General features: G+C 38.4%; 1 protein-coding gene across 1 annotated transcript; it reads left to right on the forward strand.

Annotated features, from left to right (window-relative positions):
- Positions 1-171: 171 nt before the first annotated feature.
- On the forward strand, positions 172-10,519 carry eif4a3 (eukaryotic translation initiation factor 4A3). The gene is made up of 12 exons (XM_081357407.1): positions 172-619; positions 1,555-1,627; positions 1,705-1,771; positions 2,367-2,429; positions 2,878-3,010; positions 3,673-3,753; positions 3,833-3,974; positions 5,021-5,159; positions 5,976-6,091; positions 6,734-6,841; positions 9,142-9,269; positions 10,342-10,519. Exons 1-12 carry the CDS (start codon positions 466-468, stop codon positions 10,356-10,358), a joined length of 1,221 nt encoding a protein of 406 aa, XP_081213533.1. The 5' UTR covers positions 172-465; the 3' UTR covers positions 10,359-10,519.
- The last annotated feature ends 3,211 nt before the right edge of the window (positions 10,520-13,730 follow it).

Genomic DNA, 13,730 nt, shown 5'->3' on the forward strand with positions numbered 1-13,730 from the left:
AAAAAATAAAAATACAATGGAAGTCAACGGGGTCCATCAACTGTTTGCTTACAACAAACATTCTTTAAATACATTTCTTATTGTTCAGCAGAAGAAAGAAGTTCATACAGGTTTGTTATAACTTGTGAGTGAGTAAATGAAAACAGAATTTAAAATGTTGGGGTGAACTGTCCCTTTAAGCGAATGTGAAATGGGATACATAGCTGTGTCTGAAACCGCTCACTCTTTCACGAATCCCTATATAGTGTATGGCATTTGAGTGCACTACATGAGCGGTTTCGGACACAGCTCACGATTTTAATGTAAACAGTGGGCGGGGACAGTCTGGATAACGTCATCATCGCGCGTCACATGCCGCTCGTCATCAAACCGCGACACACGCGGCTCTTCCGTTCGGCCTGTGTACGCGCAAAGACGCGCTTTCATATTTTAACCCGTAATTTATATTAAAAATCACTCATAATTATGGCCGCCGCCGTTGTTCCCGTGAGGAAGAGGCTCCTGAAGGAGGAAGATATGACGAAAATCGAGTTTGAAACGAGTGAAGAGGTGGATGTGACTCCGACTTTCGACACGATGGGCCTGAGGGAAGATTTACTGCGCGGGATCTACGCGTACGGTAATAACGCTTAATTAATCATTAATTACTGCTGAAATCCACGACATATCAGGTTATAGAGCTCCATATGAGATTTATTCGGGAGTGAGAGAAGATCTACGCGAACGGTGCTGATCAATACACAGATATTACATTCATCAATAACTGGCCCTTTAAATAATCATAATAATGCCGGTTCCTTTACGTTATCATGGTTATCAGTAACTGAGGCGAGTGTGGTGTTTTAATAGAGCGCATCAGATTAACATTACTGTTAAACTCAACTAGTTCAGTTAGTAGACATTGTTGTGTTATGTGTGTGTGTGTGTGTGTAAGGCAATGAGATTAGAATGAAATTTATATTCTTGCACAAACAAAGTTACTTATGATATTCTATACTGGAGTGTAAATCACTATATCACGATATGATATCGATTCTCACAGCCACCGATACGATATTTGCCGATACCTAAATAAAGTTCAGTGATATGATTAAGATTCGATTCATCATATTTTCAACAGGTAACCAAATTACAAGCAATAAATACAGTAAAACAAGGACTCAAATGAAATGATCAGTGTTTTTCAGGTATGTCTAAGAAGTTTTCAGACACAGAAATTAAAGTAATCAATAATAACACTGCATAGTCTTCACTGTGTAAATTAAATATATTAAAGTTATAATAGTTATTTAGTAAAGAGTAGTGAAAGATTGTCAGAATAAAGGTGTCTCTTTAAAAAAAATGTAGGTATTGATTTTTGCATCGTATCAGTCATTTGATCAATATGTCGATCCTTATCTATATATTGTTACACCCCTATTTGATCCGTATAGTCTTACTGTATATTATGGGATGTTTATCACTGGGATGACGTGCTGGACACTCACGGTTACTATCATGCTAGGATGTAAATGCCTTCGATTATAATTTTCGTGGTTGTTTTGCTGCTTTTAGGTTTCGAGAAGCCTTCAGCCATCCAGCAGCGAGCCATCAAACAGATCATCAAGGGGAGAGACGTCATCGCCCAGTACGTGTGGAGGACCAGATCAAGTAAACGTCTGTTATTGTGATGTACGTGGACTAACGTGTTCGTCTGTTCTCCAGGTCTCAGTCCGGAACCGGTAAAACGGCCACGTTCTGTATCTCCGTGCTGCAGTGTCTGGATATCCAGGTGCGTTTCGCTTTTACTGCTGACCCGCTTTTCCTTTACCCTCCAGTGTTTTTAGTGTCATTGCTTTACTACTATAGATTTTTGTCAGTATTTTAAATTATATTTATATTTAAAGGCCCCCTGTAGTCAATAATTGTATCCCTTAAAACTCCTCTTTGATCACCAAAATGTCTTAAAATATCTTGAATGTAACTCGACACCCTTGCCTCATTTAGTATGCGCGGTTCTATGAATATGCAAATGAGCCCCGCCTCCACTCACTCCCTCAGCTCAGAGATCCACTGGTTGACGATCACACGTTGATCTGATTGGTTACAAGGTAGTTTGTGACGTCAGAAACACCAGCGATTTCAAAGCGTGTTTTTGAGACTGTCTTTGGTTCACTGCAGTTTTAAGGAGGAAATACTCAGCAATGCTGTCGACTTATGAACTTACACATGCTTTGTCTTAAAGCAGATTAAAAACACCACATAGACACATAAACAACATTAAACGCTGGATTTACACCACAGGGGGACTTTAAAGTATGTTATAATTCAAGTAATGAATTGTTTTGTCATCACAAGCAATTTTTTGGCCCTTTCTCTTCTGCCAGGTTCGAGAGACTCAAGCGCTGATTTTGGCTCCGACCAGAGAGTTAGCAGGACAGATCCAGAAGGTAAAGTCAAGATTTAGAAAACACTTTTATTTATTTTTGTTTTTTAATCTCGCGTGTCTGACACAGGGTTCGTTCAAGGTGCTTGAATTTAACTTTCTGAAATTGAAGTCCTGCAAAACCCTTGAAAACAGCCATATTTCTGAAAAAGTACTTAAAGTGCTTGAATTATTGAAAGACAAGATATGTGAAATTAGTGTTTCATTTTATCGATAAAACAATCTTTTCACGCAATATTAACGCTGCAGATCTGCATTTCGCATGGCTGTGAGTGTGTATTGTTTTATTAGCTTATTTTCCTTTTATGTATTTACATTTTTTAGAATTTGAAAGATAATAAAGAGATTGTTTGGTAAGTGACATCTCTGATTGTAGTCCTTGAAAGTTCTGTAATGGAGTTGTGCCGCGTCTGCACGACCCCTGCTGACCTGATGATGTCACTGTTCTGCAGGTGCTCCTGGCGTTGGGCGACTACATGAATGTCCAGTGTCACTCCTGCATCGGAGGCACGAACGTGGGCGAGGACATCAGAAAGCTGGACTACGGTCAGCATGTGGTGGCGGGAACGCCCGGCCGAGTGTTCGGTGGGTTTCACGTTCATTCTTCACTTCTAGCTAAAGGGATAGTTCTCCCGAAAATGAAAATTAGCCCATGATTTACTCAAGCCATCCTAGGTGTAGATGACACTCTTCTTTCAGACGAACACTATCAGAGCTAGTCCATCAAAGCAGTCAAAATAAATATATAATGATCCGATCCGTGGCACAAAAAACGTGAATTTTGTGATCCGTTCCACCACAACAATTCAGTGTTCATTCAGTTTAGTTTAATAACTTTAAAAAAAGTTAAGTTATTGTAATTATTAAGTTCAAATGTTGTTCCCATCCGATAGTGTCAGTGCAGTTAAATCAATAATCTTTTTGAATATAATTCATTTTAAGCAGCAATGACCATTTTCCATCCTCTTTGGCCCTTATAATCAAACAGTTTTTCCTGCTGTACCTTTAAGACTTCTGCATCTCCATGAGCTCTTATGATTGGCTGAAATGAGCAGACCCCCCCCCCCCCCCACACACACACACTAGGTGTTTAAATACTCACTGGATGTTGATATGTAAATGTGTGCAGTCATATGTTAATGCGACTCTAACAATAATGTCTTTCTCACTGTATATAACAATCTTATTTCAAAAGAGGAGATCCTGTTAATGTTCATGATTCACGGCGTTAATCTTTCCTCTTCCAGACATGATCCGCAGGAGGAGTTTGAGGACTCGTGCCATTAAGATGCTGGTGTTGGATGAAGCAGATGAAATGCTCAACAAGGGTAAAGCGTCACGCACTACTCCCGAACGCATGTGAACCTGTCTCCGCTCGCGCATGACTCCTGGGTTTTGCTTTCGCAGGGTTTAAGGAACAGATTTACGACGTGTACCGATACCTGCCGCCCGCCACTCAGGTGTGTCTGATCAGCGCCACGCTGCCACACGAGATCCTCGAGATGACCAACAAGTTCATGACCGACCCCATACGCATTCTGGTCAAACGGTGAGACGCTTGAGCTCACTCATAATACATCTAAATCAATGAATCTAACTGAAATCACTCTTCATGTCTGAATATGACTGCATTCGACGAGTAAATATCAAACCAAGTGTGAAAAAAAGATGCACAAACACACTTTTAACCCTTTAAAACTACTGTATTATATTTAATACACACCTCTGTATGATCAACATGATATTTTCACTCGATCTCCTCCAGTGCTTCTGTGTCTGATCGAGAGTTTAGACTCTTTTATCCAGTAAAAGTCTTTCAGTATAACTGTACAAACGTCCTTCAGCTCGAGCTTCACGAGTCTTTCTGCTGTCAATCCAAGAATAACTCTGATATTGTTGGTAATATTTCAGCTGGACTGAAGCAGGTTTACTTGATTATAATCATCATTTATTCTAAAAATCACGAGTATCAAATATGATCAGGCTTTTGAGGAATTGTTTTAAAACTACAGATAATAAAACTAAGCATTTAAATATCATCTCACTAAGACATATTATTGCCAGATATTGATATTTATATGCGTTTTATGTAAGTATCTGCTATAAAGGGCTCATTGATTTACATTACAAGCATCAGAATTATCACTTTTTATGCATATAAATATCAGCAAACAGCATATTTTTGCTCAGTTTGAGTCTGAATATGATTTTTTTTAAACTCCTTCATATTCTCACTATATCAGACTATATAAGCCATAAAAGACTGACGTATTAAATATCATACCCTTCTGTATAAAGGTTCAATAAACTATTTTGACATGTCATATGGCAGGCTTTACAGGTCAAGTTATTATTATTACAGGTTATGTTGTTATTATTTCTGTAATCATCAGTGATGCGAATAGGATTCAGCTCTAAAGACAACTGTTATTATTCAGCTGAAGTCAGTTCAGTTCAATAACAGGGTTAACGACAGATTTGTTTTAACTATATTGATACATTATATGAACATATAAATGGGATGAATTTAAATATTGTGTACGTGTGTCATGTGTAGCTCTGTCATGTTGAGCTGGTGTTTGCATGTCTCTGCAGTGATGAGTTGACACTGGAGGGTATCAAGCAGTTCTTCGTGGCCGTGGAGCGAGAGGAGTGGAAGTTTGACACACTGTGTGACCTCTACGACACACTGACCATCACACAGGCCGTCATCTTCTGCAACACCAAACGCAAGGTCAGCTGCTAAACACTACGCTCACGGGCCTACTGGGACCAGTTAGATGAGCGTTTATGATCAGCATCACTGTAGTCATCCACATCCAATCTTCAGTGTTGATTTGACTAAGCAATGTTTTATGAAGGACTGATTTCCTGTTTTGTGAGGACCACAAAGTTTTCATGCACAAAACTACATATCTTTTTAAGTTTGGAATTATTAAAAAATGCAGTAAAAATTGTCTTACGTTTTAAAAGAGCTGTTTCTTATGTGAAAATATATTGTAAATTGTCATTTTTGTGGAAACCGTGAAACATTTTAAGTTCATCAGCATTTATTTGAAACAGAATCTTTTGTAACATTATAAATGGCTTTACTGTCACTTTTTGATCAATTTAATGCGTCCTTGATGAATGTGTTTTACTTTTTATTTTTTAAATCTTACTTTAAACTTTCAAATTTTAATATATGACAGTTTCCACAAAAATATGACAACACTGATCATAATCATAAATGTTTCTTGAGCATCAGATCCTCATATTAGAGTGATTTCTGAAGGATCATGTGACACTGAAGACTGGAGTAATGATGCTGAACATTCAGCTTTGATCACAGGAATAAATTACACTTTACTGTATATTCACAAAGAAAACAGATGATTTACACTGGAATAATATTTCACTGTTTAACTGTATTTTTGATCAAATAAATAAGCAGAAGAGACTCTTTCAGAAACAAAGTCCAAACTTTTGACATGTCGACGCTGATTGATCGGTTTGGAAATGTAGTAACGGCGTCTCTGTTTTCGGTTTAACGTCTGCCGTGTGTTGTCAGGTGGACTGGCTGACGGAGAAGATGAGGGAGGCGAACTTCACCGTGTCGTCGATGCATGGAGACATGCCGCAGAAAGAGAGAGAGTCCATTATGAAGGAGTTCAGATCTGGAGCCAGGTAAACTCACTCTGCTATAGATCTTACAGAACAATTCATCCGTGCATGTTACGTTTAAAAAAATCATGTAATGTTTAATCAGAATGTAGTAACGAGATCTTCCAGTGAAGCGTCAGTCTTCTCTCTCGTGACGAGCCCCTCCCCTCATTATCACGCTCATCTGCATAAACTGAGAGCCACGCCCACATCTCAACATCCAATCAACAACCGATTCACAGAATCAAGCCCTGCCCCTCATCACGCTCATCTGCATACACTGAGAGCCACGCCCACATCTAAACATCAATCAACAACTGATGCACAGAACCATGCCCCACCCCTCAATCTTATGCTCATCTGCATACACTGATAGCCACGCCCACATCTAAACATCCAATCAACAACCGATTCACAGAATCAAGCCCTGCCCCTCATCACGCTCATCTGCATACACTGAGAGCCACGCCCACATCTAAACATCCAATCAACAACCGATGCACAGAACCAATCTCCACTTACATTTTTTTTATTTTTCCATGATCCGTTACACTCGGATGTACGTCACAATATGGAAGGAAAGATCTGTCGTGACGTCCTCTAATACAGTGTTCAGTGGAAGCAGAAGTGTTTGAGATTGTGTGTTTGTGTTTTTCTTGTGTGCAGTCGAGTGTTGATCTCCACAGACGTTTGGGCCAGAGGTCTGGATGTGCCTCAGGTTTCTCTCATCATTAACTACGATCTTCCCAACAACAGAGAGTTGTACATCCACAGGTACACACACACACACACACACCTCAGTCTCACAGTAGTGAGCAAGAATTAACTCGCTCGCTTTAGACTCCGTGTACGATGATGTTCACATTGTGTACATGAAAAAACAGCTTAGGTTCTGGTCTTGCAGTTAAGACTGAAGCGTCTAGTTTTAATGACATTTTTTACCGCATTTGAGTGTTTCTAACATCTAGGGTTACTGTAGTTAAAGGGATAGTTCACTTTGAAATAAATTTTTGATATGTTTTAGCTTACCTCAAGGGCATCCAAGATGTAGGTGTCTTTTTTTCCACAGTAGTTTCAATTTTGATATTTTTAGGTCAATCCGTTCTTGTCTGTCAGTCATATAATGCAGGTCGATGGTCACGGTCTCAAAACACAAGCACAGAGTCCAAATTAAAACAATTCCCCATCGTCCAAATGAAACAATTCCCCATCATAAGTACACACTGATGGCCTAAGACACGAAACGAGCGGTTTGTGTGAGAAAACGAACAGTATTTATATCGTTTTTAGCTCTTGAAAACAGCACACGTCCAAATGGTCTGACGGCGCGGGCGGGTATAGATGTATACATAGATGTCGCATTGGCTACGGTTTCGTTCCAATGAACTGCAGTAGTGAAGGCGACATCTAGTGTATGCATCTATACCCGCATAGATATATACACTAGATGTCGCTTTGCTACGGTTTTGTTCCAATGAACTGCAATAGCCAAGGCGACATCTATACATCTATAACTGCCCGCGCCGTCAGATCATTTGGACGTGTGCTGTTTTCAAGAGCTAAAAACGATATAAATACTGTTCGTTTTCTCACACAAACCGCTCGTTTCGTGTCTTAGGCCATCAGTGTGTACTTATGATGGGGAATTGTTTCATTTGGACGATGGGGAATTGTTTTAATTTGGACTCTGTGCTTGTGTTTTGAGACAGTGACCATCGACCTGCATTATATGACTGACAGACAAGAACGGTTTGACCTAAAAATATCAAAATTGAAACTACTGCGGAAACAAAGACACCTACATCTTGGATGCCCTTGAGGTAAGCTAAAACATATCAAAAATTTATTTCAAAGTGAACTATCCCTTTAACTAAAACCAAAGCATTAAAAAAAGTGAAGGCCTGTTCACATCAAGGACAATAAAGATGTAGTTTTAAAAATCTTTCTAAATATAAGAGTCCACATCACAACTATGATAATGACACAGTGAAACGATATTGTTTAAATAACTTTCAGAATAAATTTTTCAGCTGACAGCCAATCAGAATCCATCCTGCTTTTAAAGGGGTGGTATAATGGCCTTTCCACAAGATGTACAATAATTCTTTAAGTGTGTGTGAAGTTTCAGCTCTAAATACCCCACAGATATTTTTATAGCATGTTAAAATTGTCACTTTTTGAAGGTGAGCAAAAAAACCCAGTTTTTGTTTGTCCCTTTAAATGCAAATGAGCCGTCGCTCCTGGCACAGGGGGCGGAGCTTCAAGAGCTTGCACTCACACAGTGACGCACTGAAAATTTCTAAAACTTTCAGCCTTTTATGTTCAAACCGGAGTCGGACAAAGATAGTCTCTAGAAGTGACGTAGAAGCAACAGGACATTTCTGAACGGTTAGTTGATGTGGAGTTAACGATCTTCTAGTCATTGATTAGCATATTCTGTCAAGATAATCTATAAATCGCTTTCCGGGGGCAGGGTTTATGTAAATTTGAGGGTTGGTGATGTCACAAACCCAGTGAAGACGCTCATTGTAGTTCCTACCAGCCGTTTGTTGTAGTTCTTAAGAAGCGATTTCTGTAAAAGAAAATCTCTCCCTTTGCTCTGAACTTTGAGCGTTGTAACTTTGCCGATGTTGTTTGCAACATTACGTGTGAAAAGTGAACACTAAAAGTGTAATCATAATCAACCAGCCCTTTAAAGTGACAGATGATAAAACTGCAGCACTTATATTAAACAGAATAATATTGTGTGAACTTTGATATAGTTATCGTTCCTGGTGTGAACGGGCCATAACTTAATAAGATTAAAAAATAAAATATTTTTAAAAATTAAATGTCTTTTATTTCAGTTTCCAGGGAAACATTTTATTTTGATGTAGTTGAACATGTTCTAAAATAATTAAAACTTTAAAAAAAAATGTAAAAACACAAAATGTAAAAATTACAAAATGACTAAAACTAAAAAATTATAAACTAATTCAAACTTTTAATAATATAACAGTATCTCAGTGATGCTGTAATAACACAGATATGATGACATCAGATGTAGGCGTGTCTGATTTCTCGTGTCTCGTCAGGATTGGTCGATCGGGTCGTTACGGCAGGAAGGGTGTGGCCATCAACTTCGTGAAGAACGACGACATCCGTATCCTGCGAGATATTGAGCAGTACTACTCCACGCAGATCGACGAGATGCCCATGAACGGTGAGTCTTACATCATCACCTCTTCAGCTCGTTCAGCCACTTTAACCAATCATCATCATGGTTCAATAAAAGGAATTCTTATTATTGATGACACATTTAATATTCACTTAATATTGTTTTTATTTACCACAAAACTAACTCAGATTCAGTGTGTACATTTTAATTAACCCTCTGGTGCCCTTTTTTAACCCCTTTTGTATTTCAATGAAATGAATGTACTATATTTTAGTTCTGTTTTTTATTTAATATTTTGTCTTTTTAGGGGATTTTATGGTACTAAATTATATTTACGCTGTATTTATAATCTTTTTGAGCATAAACCTGAAAATTAAATTATCAAACTTAAGTCTGTGCTCTAAGCATTCAAGATTTACGACAAAGACGACACTTTTTAGTGACACAAGTTTTAAAAAAGTGAACTTAAAAAAAGTTACAGAATTTTAAGTTCATGAAAAATGCACAAAAAGACTTTTACATTTTTATATGAAATTACATAAAATTTATATAAATATTTTTAAAAACATGTTTTACTCTAAAACTGTAAGAAATTAAAAGCCATTTGATTTGTGCCACAAAGTTGTTCCAAATTTGATCTTGATATCTCAAAAAATGATCTTTCAGTGTGGCTGCAGTTCCAAACGCTTCCACTAGAGGAAACTCGTCTCATTCATTTCCAATGCACTCATTTTGACCGCGAGGAGCACAAGTGTGGCTATTTTTAAATAAGTAAAAATAAAAAATACATTTTCAATCAAAAATGACTGAAGAGCACCAGAGGGTTTTACAAAAAAAAAACTGCAAAAGTGCTCATTTTTAGTTAAGAATCCTCTTTTCTTTTTTTGGTTGACAATAATTCATGTTTCTTGGTTGGGCACAAAAAACAAAATCTGTGAAATTCTATTAAAAAACTCTTGTTAAACTTTTTTTTTTTTTTTTTTTTTTTTCTATAATTGGTGGTACAATTTTATATAAGTTGTTTGTGACATGAATAAATGCATTATTTAAAACAAAAACAAATGTGTGCAAGATTATCAATGTTGAGATATTGATGTTTTATTGACTTGTTTTTCAGTGGCTGACCTGATCTGAGGGATGCAATATTCCAGAACCGTTTTGCTTTCGTTTGGATCTTTTATTTTCCACTTTGTAATTCTCTTTTTATTTACAGTTTTATGTAGTGTGAGCTCAGATGGGCTGTATTGTGTTTCCTGCGCTTCATTGGGTTTTGTAAATAAAGAATTTTGTCTCCATCTTTGATCTGATGTTTTATTCTGATTAAACTGTTAAAGGTTCTGACTGAAGCGTGTGATATGCTGGATTAGTTGAAGTGAGAATTATAGCATCAGCAAACACTTCAGAAGAAATATTCAAGTCAACCCTTGATAGATTTGAGTATTAATGGGTCGAGTGTTGATGAAAAAGATGCGTCTTCAGCCGTTTCTTGCTTGCATTTTGCTAGCATGATTTAGCACGTTAGCATGTTTTAACATTGTTAGCATGAATTAGCATTTCGTTTACATGATTAAACGGCATGTTTCTATCACATTAGTATGTTTCAGTATGTTAGCATGAATTAACATTGCTAACGTTCTGCATATTGATAGATAGACAGACAGACAGACAGATAAGTTAGGTTGATGTTTAAGTTGAACAGCTAATGTATACATTTGCAATGTTTTTTATCGTTTGCAAATGAAAGGTCTGTTAAAAAAATGCTGTTTTTTCCCACCAATTTGCAACCCAGGATGTCGAAACACTTGGGTAAGCGGATCATACAGAACTAAACAAAAACGGACATTCCAGCACAGAACGCGTATTTAAGAGTAGAATAACTCGTTTTTCAGAGAAACGAGCATTTGAACTTTGGTCTCCTGATTCTGCAAACATATTAAGGTATTTTTATGCCTCAGTACAGTCAAAAATTGCATATAGTACCTTTAAAAAGTTATAAAATTGCTGTATGTAGTTTAACTCGCCAACACCAACCATCCAACAGTTTGTAAGAAAACGACGAAACACTTTTGATTGTTTATATTGGTAATCAGCCATTCAACAAACGCCTCTGTCTATTTCTGCACTGCTCCTTTAAGAGAGATTCATTTACTTCACTGTCTTGTTACTTACAGCAACTGTTGACCCTGCTCTGTTAATACTCTCATTCATTCAGGAAATCATTCTCAAGGTGGATGTTTTAAACACCACAGACTGAAACAGTCCACTGTCTTTAATTTACACTAATGGAACATTTATTGGCTTTTTTCTCGTAGTTGTGAATATCCGACACACTCAATCCTCTTAGGAGGTTATTTACAGCTGATGGCAGATTACATGCATTGATCTGGACTCACCTCATGTGGAAACTCTTATCTGCAAACTCCAAAATCTGCTGTTCTGACACTGAAATAGGTGTTTTTGTTCTGAATGTATATGTACATAACTGTCTGTCTTATAAAATTTAATCTGATGTGGAAGCCGATTTCTGGTAAAATGAGTTGCATATGCTGTTTCAAGTTGACTATGTTTTGTTGTCAGCTCTGACTCACTTTTTCACTCTGAAACTAATTGGTTCTATTAAAAGTGTCTTTAAACAAAACACTGTGTTAAAGTGGTTCAAAGCCCAGGAGCACTCGCTGCCAATAACAGACCAAATCAAACAAAAGGAGGAAGACTCTTATTTCTGTCACAATATCACTCATAGATATTGAAAATTATGATTCCTATATTTGTGTAACTGTAAATAACCAGCAGCATCACTACTTGTGCTCCTAGACATCAGTGAATTACTATATGTCAGATCTAGTGCTGTTACTGCACTTCATCTAGTGCTGTTACTGTAGTTCATCTGCTGTTACCGTACTTCATCTGCTGTTACCGCACTTCATCTGCTGTTACTGCACTTCATCTGCTGTTACTGCACTTCATCTGCTGTTACCGCACTTCATCTGCTGTTACCGTACTTCATCTGCTGTTACCGTACTTCATCTGCTGTTACCGTAGTTCATCTGCTGTTACCGCACTTCATCTGCGGTTACCGTACTTCATCTGCTGTTACTGCACTTCATCTGCTGTTACTGCACTTCATCTGCTGTTACCGTACTTCATCTGCTGTTACCGTACTTCATCTGCTGTTACCGTAGTTCATCTGCTGTTACCGCACTTCATCTGCTGTTACCACACTTCATCTGCTGTTACCGTACTTCATCTGCTGTTACTGCACTTCATCTGCTGTTCCCGTACTTCATCTGCTGTTACTGCACTTCATCTGCTGTTCCCGTACTTCATCTGCTGTTACCGTAGTTCATCTGCTGTTACCGCACTTCATCTGCTGTTACCGTACTTCATCTGCTGTTACTGTACTTCATCTGCTGTTACTGCACTTCATCTGCTGTTCCCGTACTTCATCTGCTGTTACTGCACTTCATCTGCTGTTAATGCACTTCATCTGCTGTTACCGTACTTCATCTGCTGTTACTGCACTTCATCTGCTGTTACTGCACTTCATCTGCTGTTACTGCACTTCATCTGCTGTTCCCGTACTTCATCTGCTGTTACTGCACTTCATCTGCTGTTCCCGTACTTCATCTGCTGTTACTGCACTTCATCTGCTGTTACTGCACTTCATCTGCTGTTAATGCACTTCATCTGCTGTTACTGCACTTCATCTGCTGTTAATGCACTTCATCTGCTGTTACTGCACTTCATCTGCTGTTCCCGTACTTCATCTGCTGTTACTGCACTTCATCTGCTGTTAATGCACTTCATCTGCTGTTACCGTACTTCATCTGCTGTTACTGCACTTCATCTGCTGTTACTGCACTTCATCTGCTGTTACTGCACTTCATCTGCTGTTCCCGTACTTCATCTGCTGTTACTGCACTTCATCTGCTGTTCCCGTACTTCATCTGCTGTTACTGCACTTCATCTGCTGTTACTGCACTTCATCTGCTGTTAATGCACTTCATCTGCTGTTACTGCACTTCATCTGCTGTTACTGCACTTCATCTGCTGTTACTGCACTTCATCTGCTGTTACTGCACTTCATCTGCTGTTCCCGTACTTCATCTGCTGTTACTGCACTTCATCTGCTGTTCCCGTACTTCATCTGCTGTTACTGCACTTCATCTGCTGTTACTGCACTTCATCTGCTGTTACTGCACTTCATCTGCTGTTACTGCACTTCATCTGCTGTTAATGCACTTCATCTGCTGTTACTGCACTTCATCTGCTGTTACTGCACTTCATCTGCTGTTCCCGTACTTCATCTGCTGTTACCGTAGTTCATCTGCTGTTACCGCACTTCATCTGCTGTTACCGTACTTCATCTGCTGTTACTGTACTTCATCTGCTGTTACTGCACTTCATCTGCTGTTCCCGTACTTCATCTGCTGTTACTGCACTTCATCTGCTGTTAATGCACTTCATCTGCTGTTACCGTACTTCATCTGCTGTTACTGCACTTCA

Source organism: Scardinius erythrophthalmus (genome assembly GCF_964197995.2).
Source record: "Scardinius erythrophthalmus genome assembly, chromosome: 25".
NCBI lineage: Eukaryota > Metazoa > Chordata > Actinopteri > Cypriniformes > Leuciscidae > Scardinius > Scardinius erythrophthalmus.

Coding starts and splice junctions, on each gene's coding strand:
- eif4a3 (XM_081357407.1), top strand. CDS start 466: ATGGCCGCCGCCGTTGTTCCCGTGAGGAAGAGGCTCCTGAAGGAGGAA. Junction 620..1,554: donor GCGCGGGATCTACGCGTACG/GTAATAACGCTT, acceptor TGCTGCTTTTAG/GTTTCGAGAAGCCTTCAGCC. Junction 1,772..2,366: donor TGCAGTGTCTGGATATCCAG/GTGCGTTTCGCT, acceptor CTCTTCTGCCAG/GTTCGAGAGACTCAAGCGCT.